We start from the raw sequence: 25,000 nt of genomic DNA on the forward strand, positions 1-25,000 counted from the left end.
GGATATACCCATAACATGCGTAATAGTTAGGAAGAAAGTTGACCAGACCACACGCTAGAAGGTGAAGGGACGACGACGTTTCGGTCCGTCCTGGACCATTCTCAAATCATTCTCAAGTCGATCGACTTGAGAATGATCCAGGACGAACCGAAACGTCGTCGTCCCTTCACCTTCTAGTGTGTGGTCTGGTCAACTAGTTAGGAAGAACATTAACAAAACAAAAGACTCATCAAGACCAGGTGTGTATGACATCCAATCCAAAGTCTTAAATGAATTAATAGAAGAATTATGCCTACCGCTGAAGCTACTTTTCACAAAATCTCTAGATCTTCTCCATATGTAAGTTCATTACCTGGTGACTCTCCAGTATGTACTCCGATGGTGCTGGTAGTTGAGGTGGTGAAAAGGATATTATACTTTTTCATTTTTGTTTTTATTTTATCGGCAGCTCCCTGACGAGGTGAAAGCCCAGGGTAAAATTGGATGACACCTGAGAGAGAGACCAGGGGGGCCCCCCTGATACTATATACAAGCGTCAATATGAATAGTTTGTTCTAAGGAACGTCCCGGCCAAGACTACCCACTTAACCGATGTTCATTAGCCCGAAAAAAATATTAATACTATAGTGTTAATAATTTCACTAAAGCATTGATAGCATTTTGACATTGAACGATAGCGTTAAAATGTCGATACTTTGAGTGCGAGCGAAGGTTGTTTTGCCCGCCCCTCCTCTTTCTATTAACACTCCCCCACGTATACCCTCACTCCCCCCCCCCTCCACCCAACCCTCCCAGTCTCGCTCTCCCCAACAAAACGATGACCGGGAGCAGGAAATATGGATATAAAGTATATCCGTATTGCAACAAAGGGGGGAAATAGTCAATGCTCCCGCGCGCGAGCGTGTGTATATTCATCTAGTTGTATTTGCGGGGGTTGAGCTCTGGCTCTTTGGTCCCGCCTCTCAACTGTCAATCAACTGGTGTACAGATTCCTGAGCCTGCTGGGCTCTATCATATCTACATTTGAAACTGTGTATGAAGTCAGCCTCCACCACATCACTGCCTAATGCATTCCATTTGTTAACTACTCTGACACTGAAAAAAATATTTCTAGTGTCTCTGAGGCTCATTTGGGTACCAAGTTTCCACCTGTGTCCCTTTGTTTGTGTTCCACCCGTGCTTAATAGTTTTTCTTTGTCCACCCTGTTTATTCCCATGAGAATTTTGTAGGTGGTGATCATGTCTTCCCATACTCTCCTGTCTTCCAGGGACGTGAGGTTTAGCTCCCATAGCCTTTCCTTGTTGAGCAATCTAACCAATTAAATATTTTGGGGAAGATTACATGTTAGCTAGTTCACAGCAGGGATGTGAATGGGGGTAGTTATATTGAATTATATTTATGTTGGAAGAATATTGACAATTTAATTATATTTATGGGGTAGAATTGATACTACCCTTCCACCCCTCCCCCCCCCCCTCGTTAGTTTATTAAACCAAATTCCGTCTCTCTCTCTCTCTCTCTCTCTCTCTCTCTCTCTCTCTCTCTCTCTCTCTCTCTCTCTCTCTCTCTCTCTCTCTCTCTCCCTCTCTCTCTCTCTCTCTCTCTCTCTCTCTCTCTCTCTCTCTCTCTCTCTCTCTCTCTCTCTCTCTCTCCGTGCATTGCATGCTTGAGTATACATGCAAATAGGAGTTGATACATGAAAGCATGCATGTTTACACATACACACACACACCTGGTCAGTATACACGGGCATGTATGACACTCCTGGTTCCCTGTGTGCGACGGGCGCCAGGTCCGCGCTCACCTTTTCAAATGTCAAAGCATTTACCAGTCCTTCCGCGTTAAAAATTTTACAGCATCGAAAATTATCTTACGAAACAAGGTCTCTAACTTCCGCAGTAACATTTGTACTTACCTAGTTGTGCTGGCGGGGGTTGAGCTTAGGCTCTTTGGTCCCGCCTCTCTACTGTCAATCAACTGGTGTACAGACTCTTGAGCCTACTGGGCTCTTACCAAATCTACATTTGAAACTGTGTATGGAGTCAGCCTCCACCACATCACTACCTAAAGCATTCCATCTGTTAACTACTCCGACACTGAAACATTTCTGTCTAATGTCCCTGTGGCTCATTTGGGTACTAAGTTGTGACTGACGATACCTTTAGAGGACTATACTGTCTGAAAGTTGCCTTCAGTCAGTCATTCATCTCTCTTAACAAACTCAAACATTATCAATACGACGTAAATCTGCGTCTTTCTTGGTCATATAAATGAATTGTGGGGTTCAGTCCCTGAGTCAATTATGTGCCTCTGTAACCCTTTCTACTACCGCCCACAAGATGGGTATGGGGTGCATAATAAATGAACTAAACTAACTACCTTTCTGTTATACAGACGTAAATAAGCAAAGGCACAAAGACAGAGAAATATATAAATACGAAAATAAAGGAACAGGTAACAATACAGAGAAAAAGTCAATAGGAACACACAAAGACGTATCTAAGAAAATATGAAACTGTAGGACAGCCGGTCAGTTAAGAGCCTGCCCCAGGTCCACTGAAGGTCAAGGAGATGGAGATCATTACAAAATTACTAACAAGATAAAGAACGGTTCCTGTTAATGGTTGTTGGACTTCAACTCGGAGAACTGTAAAGTGATGAGAGTGGGAAGAAATGTGTGAAGACCCCCAAGGACTATGAACGGGAGGCAGCGGTCTGATAAAAAAAAAAAGGAAAATGAACTAGGAATAGACATCCAGTTAATTAATTCCCAACACCAAAAGCACATATCAACAGACCGTCGGAGACATGTCCAACATCGATAACCCAAGTAGAATTTGAGAAACTACACCAAGAAGCTCTTATTTCGTTAGTCAGTACCTATGTGAGACCAGTATTGGAACATGCAGAAGTTGCGTAGACATTCCATCTAAAGAATCAGAGGCAATATAAAAAAAAGTCCAGCGATTTGCCACAAGACTGGCGCAAGGCTGAAAGTGTTGAAAAATGCGGAAAGTAAAGAGGGAACTTTACTTTACAACACAGGAAGTCACAGGATTGATAGAAAGCATCAGAGAAGTAGAATGTGTTATATAAGGTAATTATACTGAACACTATTTACAGTTTTAAACCAGAAATGTTAAAAAATTAAACAAATGTTTCGTGAGCCTCTATACTTGATGCACAATTTGATAAGTAGAAATCCATGAGTGCACACACCCACACACACCCACACCCACACACACACACACACACACACACACACACACACACACACACACACACACACACACACACACACACACACACCCACACACACACCCACACACACACACACACACACACACACACACACACACACACACACACACACACACACACACACACACACCGACTCTGCCCCAGACATACAGTCACTCTAGTTCAACCAAAACAAAGTTGATCGCCTCAAATAACCTTAAAAGAGTGACGGGTTGACTGAAGAAGACATCCCTTCACAACACAATTTGAAATTCTACAAGCAGCGTATCTTTCTGCCGAGCACCAGATAAAGTTGCCTTGGTGTGAGGTGTCAGCGAGGAGGAATGAATTGCTTTGTCTGGTGTCAGCACCGTCGCCCCTGATGGATGCTGAGAGCCGCGCCTCAGCGGCCAACATCGCCACCTTCAGCTCACCGTATTTGTCATCTCTTGTGTGCTTTTACCTCAAGACACACCCTAATCTATCTTGCGTTTTTCCACAGACAGCTCCACATAGGTGGCGTTTACTTTACCACAAAACAAACGGATGCTAGGGATTTAACGGTGTTAATATTTTCCACGGAACGGTATTCTTGAAGGAATGGTATTCTTAACGGAAAAGTACTCTTGACGGAACTGTATTCTTGCCTTAATATCTTTAACTGATGTGTATTTTTGCCCATTAATCAAACAAAAACCTTGGAATGGGGAGGAATCAGTTGGAAGTAGAAATAGAGTTCGAATCTTAATTAATCACTCCCGCCAAACACACACCGAAACTACGACGTTTGTACAACGTTCGAACAAGTTTTAACACCTCCTAACCAGTTATAACAACCAATATAGCAAGTTGTAACAACGTTCTAATACGTCATAAACACGTTAAGCCAAGATGTAACAACTTTATTACAAGTTGTAACAAGCGGAGAATAGAGGCAGTTTCGGTTTGTGTTTCCAGGGTGGCGACTTCAATCACATCAAAATAAAGAAAGAAAACGAAACTTATAATAGCACAGAAATGAAGAACTGTAGTAAAGAAGACGGGATATGAAAATTTCAAAGGCAAATATGTCAATAGCAGGAAGATCTGCCCCTTCATCTACACCTTCATCCTGGTACTCCCTGGCTCAACCTACGTCAGCCCAACTAGGCGATTACACGAAATATTCTCAAAAGTGTGAAGATAGGAAAGCCATAGGAGACAAATACCAGGGTCAAGATAGTTGAAAATTAAAGAAAGTTCAAAATAAGAAACATTTAACGAGAAATGGCATATGCAAATTACCAACAGGGACGTCAGGAGTCTAACACCAAACGTTATTTCGTTGCAAAGACGTAATAACAACGTTGCTAGGTCATTGTTATGTTGTATTTTCTAGGAAGGAAGTCTCCAGCATGAGGGAAGTAAGATTAATTACTTGCAGATTACTCCATTAATTGGTTTAAATATTCAATGATAAAAGGGGAGGTGGGGAGGTGGGGTGGGGGGGAGAGAGCAATTGCATCAGATAACAAATATTTAGAAACGCGGAACCCAAAAGCTGAAGCTTGGCTCTTAAAGCTATCCTACTTAATTATTGCTATGTAAGTATACACAGACAACAAGGTCAAAGTAGAGGAAAAATAGCAAATATTTTTGGTATTTTTTTTAGAAGTATTGCGAAAGTTTACTCGTAGTTACTAACGTAAATATTTGTGTAAACCCGTAAACCCGCAACAAGAGGGTCGTAAAACCAGAACACGCAGGCGGCGAGCGACCCGACAACACCATGACATAATGTGCTTAAGAACCTGTTTACACCTTCTCCCCCCGCTCTTGTCTTACAGGAAAATATTGAAAAATCCGAAGGCGCCATGGACCGGTGTGGGAAACACCGGGTCACGAGGAGAAGACCGGGTCACGAGGGGGAACACCGGGTCACGTGGAGAAGACCGGGTCACAAGGGGGACATGGAAGGAAGATAATCTCCGGATACGGAAACAAAAATGGCCATCCGTGTCGATACAACATAGAGACAAAAGCGCCGACACAAGACAATCCAACCTAACAAACAGGAGATGAATTCCGCCAAGTAAAAAAAATGAAACTGATGCACAATTTTGTAGCTTGCATGGCGTTCTCCTCGAGAAGCAGTCGGTGGTCGTCCTAGAGCCATGACAGCAACTAGACCACGTCTTGGAATGTTGAAGCATACAAACAGCTCGTCCTTTGTGAAGCTCGTCTCAGATGCTCTCACCCTCCACTTACTGAAGCCTTCAGCTGTCGAGGGAAGTACACTTTCAAAGAAATTATCTCTTGAAAGTGTTACATACTATGATATATACTATGATATATACTATGATATATACTATGATATATTCTATGATATATAACATAAACACGAGAACTATGGTAAGATATTCTAACTTTTATATTTCAAATTTGTGTTGGAATTTAGTTGTGTTCTTGACCGTGACTGAACACCGACACGCAACAGTAGTCATCGTACACCACATAGTGCATAGCGCCACTTTGTAAAGGTCAGCACATATGTCAGGTGAATTTATTAAACACCCGTAGAGACCTTTCTCTCTATTATACTGCCACCTAACAGCTCGTGCCCAGCATCAGGATGAGGATGGGGTTGGTGGTGACACAGTGTGCAGGCTGCCGCATCACTTCTCTTCCACTTGTGCCACGACCGGGGAGCCGGTCGGCCGAGCGGACAGCACGCTGGACTTGTGATCCTGTGGTCCTGGGTTCGATCCCAGGCGCTGGCGAGAAGCATTGGGCAGAGTTTCTTTCACCCTATGCCCCTGTTATCTAGCAGTAAAATAGGTACCTGGGTGTTAGTCAGCTGTCACGGGCTGCTTCCTGGGGGTGGAGGCCTGGTCGAGGACCGGGCTGCGGGGACACTAAAAAGCCCCGAAATCATCTCAAGATAACCTCAAGCTAACCACATACACTCACAATGCAGACATGAAAGATGCCACACCGAAAGTTTCTTTGTGTTTGGATGGATTCATTAAGAACTAGAGTGTCAATGTTGTGTTTCGGTATAAGATACAGCTGACGGTTATGTTGTCTATAGGCGTGTGCTGAGCTGCTTGTACTTGCTGGGTTATCTTGAGATGATTTCGGGGCTTTTTAGTGTCCCCGCGGCCCGGTCCTCGGCTCGGTCCTCGACCAGGCCTCCACCCCCAGGAAGCAGCCCGTGACAGCTGACTAACACCCAGGTACCTATTTTACTGCTAGATAACAGGGGCATAGGGTGAAAGAAACTCTGCCCAATGTTTCTCGCCGGCGCCTGGGATCGAACCCAGAACCACAGGATCACAAGTCCAGCATGCTGTCCGCTCGGCCGACCGGCTCCTACTGGGTCGAGCATCTACTCGACTCTTTTATTCTAATCAATCTATCTTCTGGGAGTGTCTGTTCCATTGGAAATCTTAGATCTGGGAGAAGCTCTGGTTCTATCTTTTAAATAACTTTTTGTAAGCTTTAATTGAGTTCGCACACTCCCACACTATTCTCTGTGTGGCCTCCTAGTTTGTGTAGCCTGATCATCTGTTCAGTTACCGACGTCGTCCTCCTTATGTGGTTATATAGAAGTTTAAGCTGATTCCTTGGCTTTGGACGCTGCATCATTTTCATGCTGCTTCTCTGCTGCTCTCAGCATTCATGTGTGTTCATTCCTCTCTCTTAAATATATGTTGCTGGTCTGATCTGTGCCCGCATTTTTCTAAGCTCTTTTAGTTCTTTTCCCTCTTAAGTATTGTATATTAAACCCTGGGCATTTTTTTATCTTGGCTCCTTTATCTCTTAAGGGCTATATAAATCTTCCTTTAGCTTCTTCAAGTCAAGTTCAAGTAAGTTTATTGAGATAATGAAATATATCTCAAAAGGATAAAGTAGCTTAGGCTATTTCTACCCTCATATTCAGCATCTTTGTGTAGTCCATGTTGTGTAGTCCATGTCGTTGTGTAGTCCATGTCTTGTCTTGTTTGTTTCTCCTGGTTCTATGTCCCCTTGTGTTCTCTCTGAGCATCCTCTGACCTTCTGGTCCTCGCCTTTATGGACGCTAGTCTTCCACTCACCTCTTGCCATCCCCTTCATAACAACTCCATAATCAAAGACCAATACACAATGGTCACTTGCCCTCATTGGCATTTCATGCTCAAATGTTCTCAATATCTATTTCGCTGTGTGTGTGAAGACTGTCCAATCGTGCTTGGTGGTCTCTCCCCCGCTATTATTTGCCGTTTCCACTGCCTGTTATTTGCCGTTTCCTTTGAATCTTATTTGCAGTTGTCTCTGGCTGTTATTTTCTGCTATCTCTGGCCGTTATTTGCAGCTGCCTCTAGCCGTTATTTGCAGTTGTTTTTGGCCGTTATTTTCTGCTATCTCTGGCCGTTATTTGCAGCTGTCTCTAGCTGTTATTTGCAGTTGTTTTTGGCCGTTATTTTCTGCTATCTCTGGCCGTTATTTGCAGCTGTCTCTAGCTGTTATTTGCAGTTGTTTTTGGCCGTTATTTTCTGCTATCTCTGGCTGTTATTTGCTGCTGTTTCTGGCTATTATTTGATGTTGTCCACCGTTATCTTATGTTACAGCCGAGACTGCTGTGTCAAATGTAAACACACAGAGGAAACTAGCCAGTTAAAAGTAACACTAACGTTCCTGTGCGGTGCATTTGAAGAACAGAAAATTAGGGACACAGACAAAATCAAGTTACTCTGGCAGATGCATCCATTTGGGATTTGATTGTATGGAATCTTATAATTATATTTGAATCTGATCACATGTGGAGGAACTCAAGATGGTCGAAGAAAATTTTACACACTGGGTAGATTTGTGTGCTCAAATGAATAGGTGATCGTGTGTGAGGGAGGTGGGATGAATAAGCCTACTGGAAGGGGAAATGATTGTAAGCAGACTTCACTATCTTCGCCTTGACCAGTTACGTTTCTAGACATAAATCACAGAGTAGCCAAACAAGTCGTCGTGTTACCCTGCTGCTGGAGCAGTCACAGACAGGCACCAGCACTGTCAACAGTCAACACCAGTCAACACACGAAGCGTCAGGCGTCACATATTTGTTGACGACACTTTTTTTTTCCAAATTCCCAGACGGTGAATTAGTAAAATGGCTGACAGAATGAATGTGTAAATATGATGCTGTCTGACACCTTGACACGAGTCTAAAGACATCATTATCTGAGAATGATGTTTAACTTAGAAACGAATGGAAGCTCATTTGACGTGATGAATAGGTTCCCGGCCGATAGTTCACCACAGTTATTTAGATCGCAGTTTACCAGATTCTAAAGTGAATGACACATTGTAGTTCCAGAGATCAGAAAACATTGGTTTGAAGATTTCTTATGGCAGCCTGTGAGGTTTATAGTGAGGACAGGTGTACTCCATAGAGGTCCTGATTATGAGGACAGGTGTACTCCGTAGAGCTGCTAACCATAAGGACAGGTGTACTCCGTAGAGCTGCTAACCATAAGGACAGGTGTACTCCGTAGAGCTGCTAACCATAAGGACAGGTGTACTCCGTAGAGCTGCTAACCATAAGGACAGGTGTACTCCGTAGAGCTGCTAACCATAAGGACAGGTGTACTCCGTAGAGCTGCTAACCATAAGGACAGGTGTACTCCGTAGAGCTGCTAACCATAAGGACAGGTGTACTCCGTAGAGCTGCTAACCATAAGGACAGGTGTGCTCCGTAGAGCTGCTAACCATAAGGACAGGTGTGCTCCGTAGAGCTGCTAACCATAAGGACAGGTGTACTCCGTAGAGCTGCTAATCAGACACCGGAACAGCATTGCATGCACAGCTTGATGGGGCATAAATAATCCGTATTCAATCCGCACGTGTGCAGGCGAACTCTCTCTGGATTCACCGGGAGGAAACACGAACACTCTCGTGTTGCTTCCTGTGTTGACAATGGCGAAGCCGTTGTTTTTGTTAGTGCTGACACACTTGCCGGGGGCGGCAGCTACGGCAACACTATAGCTGTGTGAAGTTGCCACTTACGGGGGACAAGTGTTGCCACCAGGAGGCGGCGGGGAGGTGACACTTCTAACAAATGGCTATCATACCTGTGAAAAACTGCCACACACACACACACATATATATATATATATATATATATATATATATATATATATATATATATATATATATATATATATATATATATATATATGTAAACACAAGATAATTAAACCAAATTGTCTCTTTAGAGCTAAAAAACACAAAGGAAAAAAACACGGCTATTAAGCCAGGATCGGGGGACCATCAACACAGTAAAAGTTATTCTCTTTTTGTCGGCGCTGAATGAAACCACGGCCGACAATGGATTTTCAAAATCATGAAATAATAAAATGGGTAAAGTGCTTTCTCTGTTGTGCTCTTGTCGGCTGTTGTGCTTCCACTGATCAAGCGAGCACAATACAACTGCCACTACTGTTAGCGTCTCACAGTCCTCAATACTTACATAAATTCACAGCATTTTCTGACCTGGTGTTGTGACTATCGATCCCTGCAGCCCAAAAGCAACATTTACTGCAGAATCGTAGAAAATGCAGCAGAGAATTGTCTGGGAAAATATTTGAGTCGGTATTGCAGTAACATTTCTGCCGAGAGAGAGAATACAAGTGGCTATCACCCTTCCCTTGACACACACACACACACCCAGAACTGAGCAAACATTTGACGGTTCAGAATGTACAAATTCCGTGACCCACACAAAATACCTGCCAGTAACAAGCATTTCATATATCTCCTGGCTGTAGTTCATGCCCATTCATACTGTATTATTTGCATCCAGGTATTTTTTTATTTAATACTCTATCCTACCACAAACATTTGTAATACAAAATGGTAAATAGCTATTTGCTCCAACAAATGTAAAGTGAAACACGAGGATAGTGTTTCCAACACCATCACTGTACATGGCTCATGAGAATGTGAATTGTTTTTAAACAACTGCGGTTATAACATTTCTGCTCAAAGTCAAGCAATTCCAGTATATGTGACTTCTGATATTTATTCTGCCAGCAAACGTGTTCAAACATCACAGTGTAGCACACAGTTGTGAGAGAGGTTGTTACCAGTTGTGAGGTTGTTACCAGTTGTGAGGTTGTTACCAGTTGTGAGGTTGTTACCAGTTGTGAGGTTGTTACCAGTTGTGAGAGAGGTTGTTACCAGTTGTGAGGTTGTTACCAGTTGTGAGAGAGGTTGTTACCAGTTGTGAGAGAGGTTGTTACCAGTTGTGAGAGGTTGTTACCAGTTGTGAGGGAGATGTCAACAGTTGTGAGGGAGCTGTCAACAGTTGTGACGGAGCTGTCAACAGTTGTGAGGGAGCTGTCAACAGTTGTGAGGGAGATGTCAACAGTTGTGAGGGAGCTGTCAACAGTTCTGAGGGAGCTGTCAACAGCTGTGAGGGAGATGTCAACAGTTGTGAGGGAGCTGTCAACAGTTGTGAGGGAGATGTCAACAGTTGTGAGGGAGATGTCAACAGTTGTGAGGGAGCTGTCAACAGTTGTGAGGGAGCTGTCAACAGCTGTGAGGGAGATGTCAACAGTTGTGAGGGAGCTGTCAACAGTTGTGAGGGAGCTGTCAACAGTTGTGAGGGAGATGTCAACAGTTGTGAGGGAGCTGTCAACAGTTGTGAGGGAGCTGTCAACAGCTGTGAGGGAGATGTCAACAGTTGTGAGGGAGCTGTCAACAGTTGTGAGGGAGATGTCAACAGTTGTGAGGGAGATGTCAACAGTTGTGAGGGAGCTGTCAACAGTTGTGAGGGAGCTGTCAACAGCTGTGAGGGAGATGTCAACAGTTGTGAGTGACTGTCAACAGTTGTGAGGGAGATGTCAACAGTTGTGAGGGAAATGTCAACAGTTGTGAGGGAGATGTCAACAGCTGTGAGGGAAATGTCAACAGTTGTGAGGGAGATGTCAACAGTTGTGAGGGAGATGTCAACAGTTGTGAGGGAGCTGTCAACAGTTGTGAGGGAGCTGTCAACACATGTGAGGAACAACAGCTCTACATTTCGTTTAAATATGTATAGCAAAATATATGTGCAGGTGTTTGTGTACTTATGAAAAATTTTCTTCTGCTGTTTTATTTGTATTTGTTAATGCAAATGTATTGGTTATGTGTAAAGGTATTTACGAACGGTCGTTCGTGTTCATCCCGCCACACTTGTTGATATGTTACTATGTGTGTGTGTTTACTATTTTTGTCTGCAGAATCGAGCTATTAGCTCTTGAACCCCGCCTTTCTAACCAATCTATTTTTCTTCTATTACATCTACTACATATATTTCTCTCTAACACACGCACACACACACACACTTTCTCTTTCATATCTACTTTTAAATTTATGAATAATTTGTTTCTACAACCTGGTCCTTAAGTTCATACCATCTTCCGACTATTCTTATGCTAGAAGAAAACTTCCTAACATCTCTTTGAATTATCTTAATTCTCAAACTTCCATTCATGTCATCTTGTATTATAGGTATTCATTTTGAACATTTCCTATTTTTTCCACTCTGGCAATCCCCCTAGGTATTTTATACGTCGCTATCATGTCTCCAATTTCTCTACTCTTTTCTAGTGTGAAGTTCAGTTCTTTCACTTTCTCTTCTTACCCCAACCCTCGTAATTCTGAGGCGAGCCTCGTCGCAAACTTCTAAAGTTTTTGGTTTCCTTGTTTTGTTTTTCGGTGGGGTTCCACGATGGGGCAGCATACTCTAAAACTGGTCTCACGTAGGTGGTGTACAGAGATCTAAAAGCCTCCATATTTAGGTTCCTGAATGATGTCTTGCCTCTTGTTCGCTGCTGACCTTATCCTATTTATATGAGACTCAGGAGTTAGGTTTGGTGTTATGTCCACTCCCAGGTCTTTTTCTCGAGTTATTACAGGGTGATAGTTTCCCCTTCATTCTGCACTATCCCTTTGGTCTCCTGTCATCTGTTCCATTTCCATCTTTTTACACTTGCTGGTGTTGAACTACAGTAGCCATTTATTGGATCAACTCTGCAGGGTTTCTTTTTAAAGTGTGTGTGTTTGCTTGGAATGTTTGGTAGCCCCTCCGCCGCCTCTCCCAGCAGCCATATCGCTACACACACACACACACGGGAGCCTGGCCACCACCAGACACAAGTTTGTCTGGGAATAACAAGAGGACGGAGCTAACACTAACTGACTCCCCTCGCCGCCTCCGTCACTACACAAGAATCACTGTCAACTTTAGCCCCAGAAGAGGATATCTATGTTGAAAATACATACATTTGCTTCACTTTTTATTCTTTCTTGTCCTCTTTTTCGCGTTCACGATTTGACAAACGTTTATTTTGTACGCGTTGGAAAACCACACGGGCATGATCTTATTTACCAATTCTACTAACCAACACTGTTAGCTGCTGATTGTGTACATGCATACATACATACATATATATATATATATATATATATATATATATATATATATATATATATATATATATATATATATATATATATATATATATATATATATTTATATATATATATATATATATATATATATATATATATATATATATATATATATATATATATTTATATATATATATAAATGTATATATTTATATATACATGGTTTGATGTATATATACATATACATCAAACCATTTCATTTCCATTCTCCACGATAGGAACCTCTAATCCTTTACATTTTATTCCATTTTGTTCCATATGCACCACGTTATCCTTTACGTGACAATAGGCTAACTGTTGATGTGAACAAGATTGTGCACCGAGTTCACAGCGTCAATTACAAGACGGTGTTCACCACCCAGCATCGCTGTCATCCTGGTTCACAGGGAGGAAACTATCTCGTAAATTAACAGTGTTTATAGTCTCTTAAAACTGAGCTTCACTCATCATCCACATGATGAGTGGTGTTGATGTGTCCGGGATTGATGTGTCCCGGAAAGACCTGAAGCTCAGCCAATAGGAAGCTAGCAAATAAAAAAAAAATATCGACAAAAATTTGGTAATCATATGCGATATGATTTAATGAAATAATTATATCAAATTACCAGATGGACAGACAGATAATTTGACAGGAAAATGAATCCAATTATAGATAACTACGTCAACGAATCGATACATATACAAGATATTTTATATTATATTACCAGCTAAACCCCGTGTTTGATAAGGTAATAATTATGTCATTTTGTAAGCAGAAAATCCTAGTGTTTTCAGACCATAGTACAAGCAGCAGGTAACGCTGCTGAGCAGACAGTAGTACAAGCAGCAGGTAACGCTGCTGAGCAGACAGTAGTACAAGCAGCAGGTAACGCTGCTGAGCAGACAGTAGTACAAGCAGCAGGTAACGCTGCTGAGCAGACAGTAGTACAAGCAGCAGGTAACGCTGCTGAGCAGACAGTTGTTCACAGCCAGGTAACGCTGCTGAGCAGAGCCAGTAGTACAAGCAGGCAGGTAACGCTGCTGAGCAGACAGTAGTACAAGCAGCAGGTAACGCTGCTGAGCAGACAGTAGTACAAGCAGCAGGTAACACTGCTGAGCAGACAGTAGTACAAGCAGCAGGTAACGCTGCTGAGCAGACAGTAGTACAAGCAGCAGGTAACACTGCTGAGCAGACAGTAGTACACACAGCGTCTTGGACAACTCTTGTCGTAATAACTAGGATAAGAATATCACTGAGTTTAAAATTCTAAGCAAGAAAGCTATAGTGTCACTAGAACCTTTGAGTACAGCATTACAACCTAGGAAGCTTGTCATTCTCTTCCTTGCCTAATTGTTGTCGCCCGGTCATAGAATTCTATTAAACCTGTGAGGCACGATTTACCATCTCTGAACCCATCTTGGAAGGATGTTAGAAAGTACCTTCTCCCTAGATGAGTCACTTGCTTTTTTCTCAAGATTATCTCCATCAACTTGTATGAGTTGGGGAGACAGGCCTGTAGTTCAGTGCTTCCAGCCTCTCTTCCAACTTTCTGGTAGGTCTCCTGCTTCCAATGACCTATGGTACACCACAGAGAGTGAGAGACATATTGCTTCTGTTTCCCCTCTTAATATCCACGGTAAGTTGACCAGACCACACACTAGAAGTTGAAGGGACGACGACGTTTCGGTCCGTCCTGGACCATTCTCAAGTCACAATCGACTTGAGAATTGTCTAGGACGGACCGAAACGTCGTCGTCCCTTCAACTTCTAGTGTGTGGTCTGGTCAACATACTTCAGCCACGTTATTGTGACTCATCGCCTGCATCCACGGTAAGGTTATATAAAGTTCAACAGTCTTCTTTTGCGTTCAGTTCTTAAGGCTCTAACTGAAGCCAATCCAAGTCTAAGGTTCGAATCCTCCTTAGCTATCACTGATTTTAAAGAAATAATAATAATAATAATAATAATAATAATAATAATAATGATAAAAAATGATAAAACACAGCATTTAATTTATAATAAGTATTAAATGATGATCTGAAGTATAATCTTAACATAGTATTTATGCTGTTTACGAAGCCACAATATTTAATGATATTATAAACATAATACCCGAGGCACTACTGGCTTCAGATAACTTGAATGTTACGGAAATTGTAAGTAAAGTGGGTAGGGAGTTAGTGTGGGTTCCTGTAGTGTCTCGGCACAAGATTAATCCTAATCCTCTTTGGAGAGTTTTACTGCTTTCTTTTATACATCTTTATTTAATTAGCCAAATCCTTGGCATTTATCAATTGTAATTATTATACTGATGAGTGATGTAGAGTATTATACTGATGAGTGATGTAGAGTATTATACTGATGAGTGATGTAGAGTATTATACTGATGAGTGATGTAGAGTATTATACTGATGAGTGATGTAGAGTATTATACTGATGAGTGATGTAGAGTATTATACTGATGAGTGATGTAGAGTATTATACTGATGAGTGATGTAGAGTATTATACTGATGAGTGATGTAGAGTATTATACTGATGAGTGATGTAGAGTATTATACTGATGAGTGATGTAGAGTATTATACTGATGAGTGATGTAGAGAGTATACTGATGAGTGATGTAGAGTATTATACTGATGAGTGTTGTAGAGTATTATACTGATGAGTGATGTAGAGTATTATATTTTAAGGTTCTTCAGTGGTTTGTTATACAAGAGTATTATTTTAACAGCTTGCCATCATGACGTATCTTGAGGTTATCTTGAGATAATTTCGAGGCTTTTTAGTGTCCCCGCGGCCCGGTCCTCGACCAGCCCTCAACCCCCAGGAAGCAGCCCGTGACAGCTGACTAACACCCAGGTACCTATTTTACTGCTAGGTAACAGGGGCATAGGGTGAAAGAAACTGCCCAATGTTTCTCGCCGGCGCCTGGGATCGAACCCAGGACCACAGGATCACAAGTCCAGCGTGCTGTCCGCTCGGCTCCCTGGTGGAGCCGTTGGTGGAGGATGGGAATAAAGTGAACACTTTATGCACCTTTATGTGAGGTCTTACCCATAATCTTTACTCTTGCCAAAAGTTGGTAAAAAAATGCATATCTCTGCATTTTCCACGGACACCTACCAGCTCGACCAGCACACTTATCATTTCATGCTTACCAAATTGTGTATGTAATCCTCCCATGAAAACATTTTACACAAATGCATAGAGGGGTATATTATTCCCCATAAGCTACGCTATCCTCTGCTTAATATTATATGGCTCAACTATCCTACAGGCGTTGCCTGGACCAAATTAAAAGTTCCTCCCCTCACAAACGGCTAAAATTACATTCATTGCGATCTTTAGAAAATTATTTGCAATAAGCGATAAATTTCACGGAATTTAGATACTCGATACTAATACTTTAGGCAAGAAATCTCCCCTCCTCCTATTACGGCTAAACGGACAACAGGTTGGGGGAGTCTTGTATATGAAGCTGAAAACTGGAAGATGCAGTAATCTTGCGCTCATTGCACCAGAACCAAATTTAATGATGTTATTGCAAGATTTTTTTTTACACTGAGAAGTCAGGGGGTTTACTCGAGGATGAATAGGCCCATGGGAGAGAGAGGTTTTCGGTCAAGGGTGAGTGCTTTTAGAGTCGAGAGTGAGGTCACTCTCACTCGCCCTCGACTGTGAGGGGGATTTGGAGTCGACGAGTTGGGGAGCGGTTTACGGTTGAGGGAGTTAGTCTAGGGTCTAGGCTGTGGTTTTTAGGTTTAGGGTCGAGTATGTGGTTCTGGTTCGAAGGTGTGGCTTAGGATCGAAGGTGTGGTTTAGGGTTGAGAGTGTGGTTTAGGGTGAAGAGTGTGGTTTAGGGTGAAGAGTGTGGTCTAGGGTTGAGAGTGTAGTTTAGGGTGAAGAGTGTGGTTTAGGGTGAAGAGTGTGGTTTAGGGTGAAGAGTGTGGTTTAGGGTGAAGAGTGTGGTTTAGGGTGAAGAGTGTGGTTTAGGTGGAGAGTGTGGTTTAGGGTGGAGGAGTTTACTGTGGCGTGTGTGGTGAGAGAAGTGGTGTATTCCCCCGCTGCTTAACATATATATGGAGGCAGACGCAGGAGAGATCGTGGAAAAGCAATAAAACTTAACTCGCGTGATGGTAAACAAAGAACAAATGGGGCTCCTCTGGTCTGTGGGTACACTTATCACAGACAACACCACCACTTACACCATTCTGTGACACAAACACACACAACAATACAATATAACAAAGTCGAAAAAAATACCTTCTAAAGTACTGAAGTGAGAGGCGAGGCTTGGCTGATGAATGCATGAAAAAAGAGATATGAATGTCAAAAACCTTGGGTGCATTCTTTGTGGAGATTGTGAAGGAATGTGGAAATGCCTAAGGAGGTAATGGACGCTGGGAAAGTCTCTGGCGCCCTACGTTGGAAATGAAATACAAGGGAAGAATATGAGTCAGGAAATATGGCGGATTCTGTAGGAAGGAATAGTGCTGAATTTCCTGATGCTGAGGAATGAGGCAGTGATTTATTTCAAATGTCTTCACATGGAGAGATTTAAGTTAGATAAGTTTGTGCGGAATTGACCGTGAAATGTTAGAGGGACATGTAGATGGTAGGGACATGATGTTAGAGGGACGTGTAGATGGTAGGGACATGATGTTAGAGGGACATGTAGATGGTAGGGACATGATGTTAGAGGGACATGTAGATGGTAGAGACATGATGTTAGAGGGGCGTGTAGATGGTAGGGACATGGTGTTAGAGGGACGTGTAGATGGTAGGGACATGATGTTAGAGGGACATGTAGATGGTAGAGACATGATGTTAGAGGGACATGTAGATGGTAGGGACATGATGTTAGAGGGACGTGTAGATGGTAGGGACATGATGTTAGAGGGACGTGTAGATGGTAGAGACATGATGTTAGAGGGACATGTAGATGGTAGAGACATGATGTTAGAGGGACATGTAGATGGTAGGGACATGATGTTAGAGGGACGTGTAGATGGTAGAGACATGATGTTAGAGGGACATGTAGATGGTAGAGACATGATGTTAGAGGGGCGTGTAGATGGTAGGGACATGATGTTAGAGGGACATGTAGATGGTAGGGACATGATGTTAGAGGGACGTGTAGATGGTAGGGACATGATGTTAGAGGGACATGTAGATGGTAGGGACATGATGTTAGAGGGACGTGTAGATGGTAGGGACATGATGTTCGAGGGACGTGTAGATGGTAGGGACATGATGTTAGAGGGACATGTAGATGGTAGAGACATGATGTTAGAGGGACATGTAGATGGTAGGGACATGATGTTAGAGAGACGTGTAGATGGTAGGGACATGATGTTAGAGAGACGTGCAGATGGTAGGGACATGATGTTAGAGAGACGTGTAGATACAAATATAATGTTCAGAATGAACAGAGCGTCATAGAGATGACTGTGTTATATAAGCGAGGAATAACAAACTAGAATGTTCACCCGCTACCAGAAGAGTAGGAGACGGAGAAACTAACAGACAAAATGTAACAATGATCATAAAACACCTAACTGTCTATGGGAGGTTGACCTTCAGCTCTTTGGTCCCCCCTCTCAAACTTCACTTAAGTCATGAACAGTTTCTAGAGCCTAAATCTACAAGTGAAACTGTGTAGGAGTCAGTCTCCACAACTTCACTTCTTAAGGAATTCCGTTTAGTCACTATTCTGATAGAACAAAATATTAATAATGTCTTTGTGGTTTATTTGGGGACTTTTTTATAGCATTGTTGCCTTGTTTATGTACTATATACCCATGCTAAATAGTTCTTATTCTTTCACATTAGAACAGGGTGAAAGTTTTCATCTTATTCTAATGAATAAGATGAAATATCCTGGTATCCTGGTAGTCAGGGGGCTACCAGGCCCCCATCCACACCCAGCGTGTGTGCGTGCGCGCGCGCGTGTGCATGTGCGTGCGCGCGCGCGTGTGCATGTGCGTGCGTGTGTGACCAATGCATCACAGGGGGAACATGAACGGAGAGCAGCTTTACCCGCGCTTGATTCCGTGGACGTAATCACTGCGTCATTAACACAAATGAGGTACTTAAAGCCAGGTCTAAATATAACTCGGCCGCAGACACGGTATTATCTCCGGCTGTGCCACAAGCACCTGCTGCCTCGCTCTACCCTCCACCCATTATGCCATCACTCACCATTATATGGTAATAATACAAGCATCACATGGATAATGGAGAGCGAATATCATCATCGTCGTCACCATCCCTACCAGCTCCCCATTGTTAAGGGGGCGTCAGAACGCAACATATGGGATCCGAAAAGACACACGAAGATGCTCAAAAACTAGAAGGTGAAGGGACGACGACGTTTCGGTCCGTCCTGGATCATTCTCAAGACAATCGACTTGAGAATGGTCCAGGACGGACAGAAACGTCGTCGTCCCTTCACCTTCTAGTGTGTGGTCTGGTCATACTACTTCAGCCACGTTATTCTGACTCATCGCCTGCATGCTCAAAAAGGTCCCCCAGTCACACTACATACTACAACATCATGTGGTGCCCAACATAGGTACACTACATACTGCCTCTACTGGAACTGGACACTACTAAGGCTGATGAAGCTGACATAATCTCACCCTGGATATTAATGAAAGGAGTGGAAGGAAGTCCAATTCCGGCCGTTTTCCCATGATGTAGAATGCCACTCAAAAAGGGAGAACTACCAGAAAGTTGGAAGACAGTCAATATAGTGACAATATTCAAGGAGGTAGAAAGGCAGGAGGCACTAAATTGTCCCTAACTTCCATACCGTCCAAGGTTATCAATATGATCACTATAGAAAATGACTAGTAACACATGGAGAGTGAAGAGAGCTAACAACACAACAAGCACGAGTTCAGCGATGGTAAATCTTCACAGCATACTATGATTGGGTGACAGAAATCGGATAAGATACAGGAGACTTAATATTTTAAGAATGTCAGACAGCCTTCGAAACAGTATCCCAAAAGAGACTACTGCCCAAGTTGGAGACATATTCATGGGTGTGGGACGGGGCTGCAGTGAATATGAGAGCACCTAAGCAGCACATGACAATTAGTTACAGTGAGCGGAGGAATGTTTGAGTGGCGAGATGTTACCAGCGGAGTCCCACAGGCATCAGTACCCGAACTGATCCTGTAAATGATCTTTCAGAGGGGACAGATTCATTCATTTCAATATACGCTGAGAATAAATAAAAGGAATGGTACAACAAATGGCTTCTTATGTTCAACTCGAGCAAATGCAAAGGTACTAGGTGCTGGGAGAGGAGGTCAAGCACTAGATATGAAATCTTTCAAGAACTAGGTAGAGCCCTGGCAGTTGACATTGTACCAAATCTCTCTCCCAAAGCTCACATCAAACGGATAATATCGTCAGTATATGCTAAGTTGGCAACCATAAGACCTGCCTTTAGAAATCACCTGAAAAAGAACACACTCAAGACCGAGTATATTACATTTAGCAGACTAACGGGGGAACATGCAGCGTATCGTCCTGGAAACAAACCGAAACTGTCTCTATTTTCCGCTTGTTACAACTTGTAATAACGTTGTTACATCTTGGCTTAACGTGTTTATGACGTATTAGAACGTTGTTACAACTTACTATATTTGTTGTTATAACTGGTTAGGAGGTGTTAAAACTTGTTCGAACGTTGTACCAACGTCGTAGTTTCGGTGTGTGTTTGGCGGGATCCCACCTGACAAGTCCCAGATCTAAGACAAATAAGTTACGAGGAAAGACAAATGGAACTAAACCTCACGTCACTGGAAGACAGAAGGGTTAGAGAGAAAGACTGTCAGGGGGAAGTGAGAGAACTGACACAGACAGATTATTCGGGATGAGTGGTCACCGAACAAGGAGACACAAGTGCAAATTGAATTTCTAAATGATCCCCAGACATAAGAAATAACATTTTCAACGACACATATGGACATATGTAATGAACACAGTAATGTAATGACACAGTAATCTGTGTCGTTACTGTGTCACAGTAGTGACACAGTAATGACACAGTAATGAACATATGGAAAGCCCTAAAAGTGAAGTGGCTATCTTCTTATCTTGAGGTTATCTTGAGATGATTTCGGGGCTTAGTGTCCTCGCGGCCCGGTCCTCGACCAGGCCTCCACCCCCAGGAAGCAGTCCGTGACAGCTGACTAACTCCCAGGTACCTATTTACTGCTAGGTAACAGGCGCATCAGGGTGAAAAAAACTCTTCCCATTGTTTCTCGCCGGCGCCCGGGATCGAACCAGGGACCACAGGATCACGCGTCCAGTGTCCTGTCCGCTCAGCCACCGGCTCCCCGGAGGCAGATTGCATACAGTTTCAAATGCAGAAATCATAGTACTCAATAGTCCAGGAAACCTGTTCAGAAGTTGATTGAAGTCGAGAGACCGGGGCCAAAGAACTGAAGCTCAACCCCCCCTTCCCACCGCAAGAAAAATTAGATGATTTCAACTAAGTAAGTCCCTACATGTTGCGCACTCACATAACACCGGAACGAACCTTGTTGCATTTTTAGCACCTTTTTGTAATTTAGTTTGGTGCCTGAAGCGAGCTCAAAATGATGCTTTTAAAAGTCTCCAGACATGCAACAATGATCGACCCGAGAATGAGAGGCATGATCTATAGCAGCACGAGAGGCATGATCTATAGCAACATGAGAGGCATGATCTATAGCAGCACGAGAGGCATGATCTATAGCAACATGAGAGGCATGATCTATAGCAACATGAGAGACATGATTTATAGCAACATGAGAGGCATGATCTATAGCTGCATGAGAGGCATGATTTATAGCAACATGAGAGGCATGATCTATTGCAACATGAGAGACATGATTTATAGCAACATGAGAGGCATGATCTATAGCTGCATGAGAGGCATGATTTATAGCAACATGAGAGGCATGATCTATAGCAACATGAGAGGCATGATCTATAACAACATGAGAAGCATGATCTATAGCTGCATGAGAGGCATGATTTATAGCAACATGAGAGGCATGATCTATAGCAGCATGAGAGGCATGATCTATAACAACATGAGAGGCATGATCTATAGCTGCATGAGAGGCATGATTTATAGCAACATGAGAGGCATGATCTATAGCAGCATGAGAGGCATGATCTATAACAACATGAGAGGCATGATCTATAACATCATGAGAGGCATGATCTATAACAACATGAGAGGCATGATCTATAACAACATGAGAGGCATGATCTATAGCAACATGAGAGGCATGATCTATAGCAACATGATAAGCGAAGAACTTGTCGGGTATAATAGCGAAAAAGATATTCGAGGAGGAGTCGCCGTAGTGAACAACACCTTGTTGTTCATAATGAGAACAGCCCAAGGACGACACGGTGGGGACACATGAGAAAGAGGGGACACGTACAGTGGGTAACATGAGTGAGGGGACACGTACAGTGGGTAACATGAGTGAGGGGACACGTACAGTGGGAAACATGAGAGTGAGGGGAACACGAGGAAAACTGAAGTCACGTCAGCCACAGAGACATCGACGAGAACTTCTTCAGCATAAGAGGTGCAAATAAAGGAGCAGCGTTTAAAGGGAACACTCTCTAGGTAGCCTCCCTGCCTGGAGAGGCTCTACTTAGTAGTTTCCAGAATAGAAAAGATGCAATGTTCACAGCTAGGAGCATCACAACGGGCGGATTGGTGGAAACAACAGATACAAATGAGTCACAGAAATGTCAACAAGAACGTTGTAATCTTAGACTTGTAAGGTGAGTCGGTTTAACAAAGAAGAGATTGAAGATGACTATGCATACAATTGTATATGTAAATATATATTGAAAACCCCACACTGAGAAGAGTGTCATTGCACTGAACTGCATGCAACGTATTTAAAAATGGGGTGGATTATGGGTTTGGCGAGAACCTGCATGTATAATCAGTTAACTGATTAACTATACATGCAGGGTAAACTATACTAGCTGAGTTAATCAGGATGAGTACACCTAGCTAGGGTACACCCATGCTGGACACATAAGTCACAGCATACATCAGATGTCATCCTCTCGTATAATACTAAAAATGAAGACACATATGGAAGATGTAGTATACACCAATTGTATGGTCATCCACCCCCCCCCCCCCTTCCTTCATACACAATGATTTCTTAGCATTTAAGGCCTTACTTCTAACATTTCTCACAATGAGCACTTAAAGAGGAGACATCATATTTGCAGCTCCTATGTGCATCCCCTTTAAAATAAATGTTTTCAATTAGCATAAGCTGAAACTATTTTTCTTTTTCAGAAGTGCTCGTACTGAAGAGCAATATTATACAGGTATATTTATATGTTCCATCGTGCCAGAGCGAGACAGCTTCCCACTTTCATCAAGGTAATCATTGTTAACGGCGAAGACAAGCAAGAGTTGCTGCATTCAGTGATTTATTTGACTGAATACAAGGATGTATGTATGACTGGTTGGCCTGTCTGGCCGCGAGTGTTCTGTTCTCTCTCTCTCTCTCTCTCTCTCTCTCTCTCTCTCTCTCTCTCTCTCTCTCTCTCTCTCTCTCTCTCTCTCTCTCTCTCTCTCTCTCTCTCGCTCGCTCTCTCTCTCGCTCGCTCTCTCTCTCTCTCTCTCTCTCTCTCTCTCTCTCTCTCTCTCTCTACCAAGGATGTGTTCGCTCTCACTCTCTGGCATGAGTATTCTCCTCACCTTTCCACTCACCTCACTAACAAACTTCTTGAAATCATTTTACTATTCTCCACCTCCCTCCCCCCACATTCGCCACACCCTCTTCTCTTCACCCAGTGGTTGTCGGGGAGTAGAAGAACTACCGAGACCCTCTCCAGGTTCGATTCCCAAGAGGCCAATGGTGTATTCCACTTCACAGCTCCCTAAACCTACGTCATCCCTACTCCCTTTCTCTATCCTCATTGCTCTTCCTCTTCATTCACTTCTCTCCCTTGCTTTACTTATCTTGCTCACCTGTTGTATCTAGCCTTCCTCTCCCAGTGCTTCTCCATTCCATCCATTGTCTTACCCTTGTCTCCCATCCCATTCCCTCTCTCTTTAAGCTACATCCGTTCCCTTCACGCCGACTCCTCTTTCCTCGCCTTTCCCTCTTATCTAATTCTTGCATTTGTCTCCTACCTTCTCGTCCTTCTGTTTCTTTTTCTGCTATTCATCGTCCCTGTCTTCGTCGTTATCGTACTCGATCTCGTCGTCCTCGTCGAGGTCGTCATCCTACTCGATCTCGTCGTGGTCGTCATCCTACTCGATCTCGTCGAAGTCGTCATCCTACTCGATCTCGTGGTCGTCCTCGTCGTGGTCGTCCTCGTCGTGGTCGTCCTCCTACTCGATCTCGTGGTCGTCCTCGTCGTGGTCGTCCTCCTACTCGATCTCATGGTCGTCCTCGTCGTGGTCGTCCTCCTCGATCTCGTGGTCGTCCTCCTACTCGATCTCGTGGTCGTCCTCGTCGTGGTCGTCCTCCTACTCGATCTCGTGGTCGTCCTCGTCGTGGTCGTCGGGGGTAGTGTTGCCGGCCTCACACAACACAACACAACACCCAACACTCGCTCAACCATGAATTTCATAACGTTATTTACGGTTTAGCTTAACACTGGCAAAGCCGTTCAGTTCGTGTTGTCAAATATTGAAGAATTGTTATTGAGGGATACAGACAGAAGAGTTGCCATGGAGGCGCTTCCTTCATTCGTCGCCATATATTTTAGCGCTTTACCTTCTTCATCTCCCCCCCGCCCCCGTCCTCTCCATGTTTATCCCTTTGTCTTCCTTAGCCCCTTTCCCCTGGAATGTGCTGTTATAATTCCATCTTCTATTACTCTTTCCTCTTTTCCCAAACTCATTACTCGCCTTTTCGGTTCCTTATCTATCTATCTATCTATCTACCTATCTATCTATCTATCTATCTATCTATCTATCTATATATATATATATATATATATATATATATATATATATATATATATTATATATATATATATATATATATATATATATATAGAGCGACCTACCATGAACACCCAAATCACGGAACTATTTACTCTACCCACCATGAGAGTAAGGACAAGACAAGAACATATCGATGCCAACACAGAAGACAATGTCCAACATAACAAGCCAATTACACTGGATTAATCTTTGTGTTTGGATAGGAGATGCCTCGTATGGGCCAATAAGCCTTCTGCAGCCCCTATGTTTATCCCTTATGTATCCCCCCATGTTTTCACCTTCATTGTATTATCACCTGACCT

General features: G+C 43.0%; 2 protein-coding genes across 2 annotated transcripts in view; one reads left to right on the plus strand and one right to left on the minus strand.

The window, feature by feature from the left end:
• Positions 1-25,000, minus strand: part of LOC123770736 (uncharacterized) — a 758,174-nt gene that overhangs the window by 612,825 nt on the left and 120,349 nt on the right.
• LOC138353213 (uncharacterized) lies at positions 17,315-18,130 on the plus strand. Its single transcript, XM_069306093.1, has one exon. The coding sequence runs from the start codon at positions 17,315-17,317 to the stop codon at positions 18,128-18,130; it is 816 nt and encodes a 271-aa protein (XP_069162194.1).

This window comes from Procambarus clarkii, chromosome 56 (assembly GCF_040958095.1).
Source record: "Procambarus clarkii isolate CNS0578487 chromosome 56, FALCON_Pclarkii_2.0, whole genome shotgun sequence".
NCBI classification, from domain to species: Eukaryota; Metazoa; Arthropoda; class Malacostraca; order Decapoda; family Cambaridae; genus Procambarus; species Procambarus clarkii.

What these genes read in the sequence shown, in the direction of transcription:
- LOC138353213 (XM_069306093.1), top strand. Translation starts at nt 17,315, where the DNA reads ATGTTAGAGGGACGTGTAGATGGTAGGGACATGATGTTAGAGGGACAT.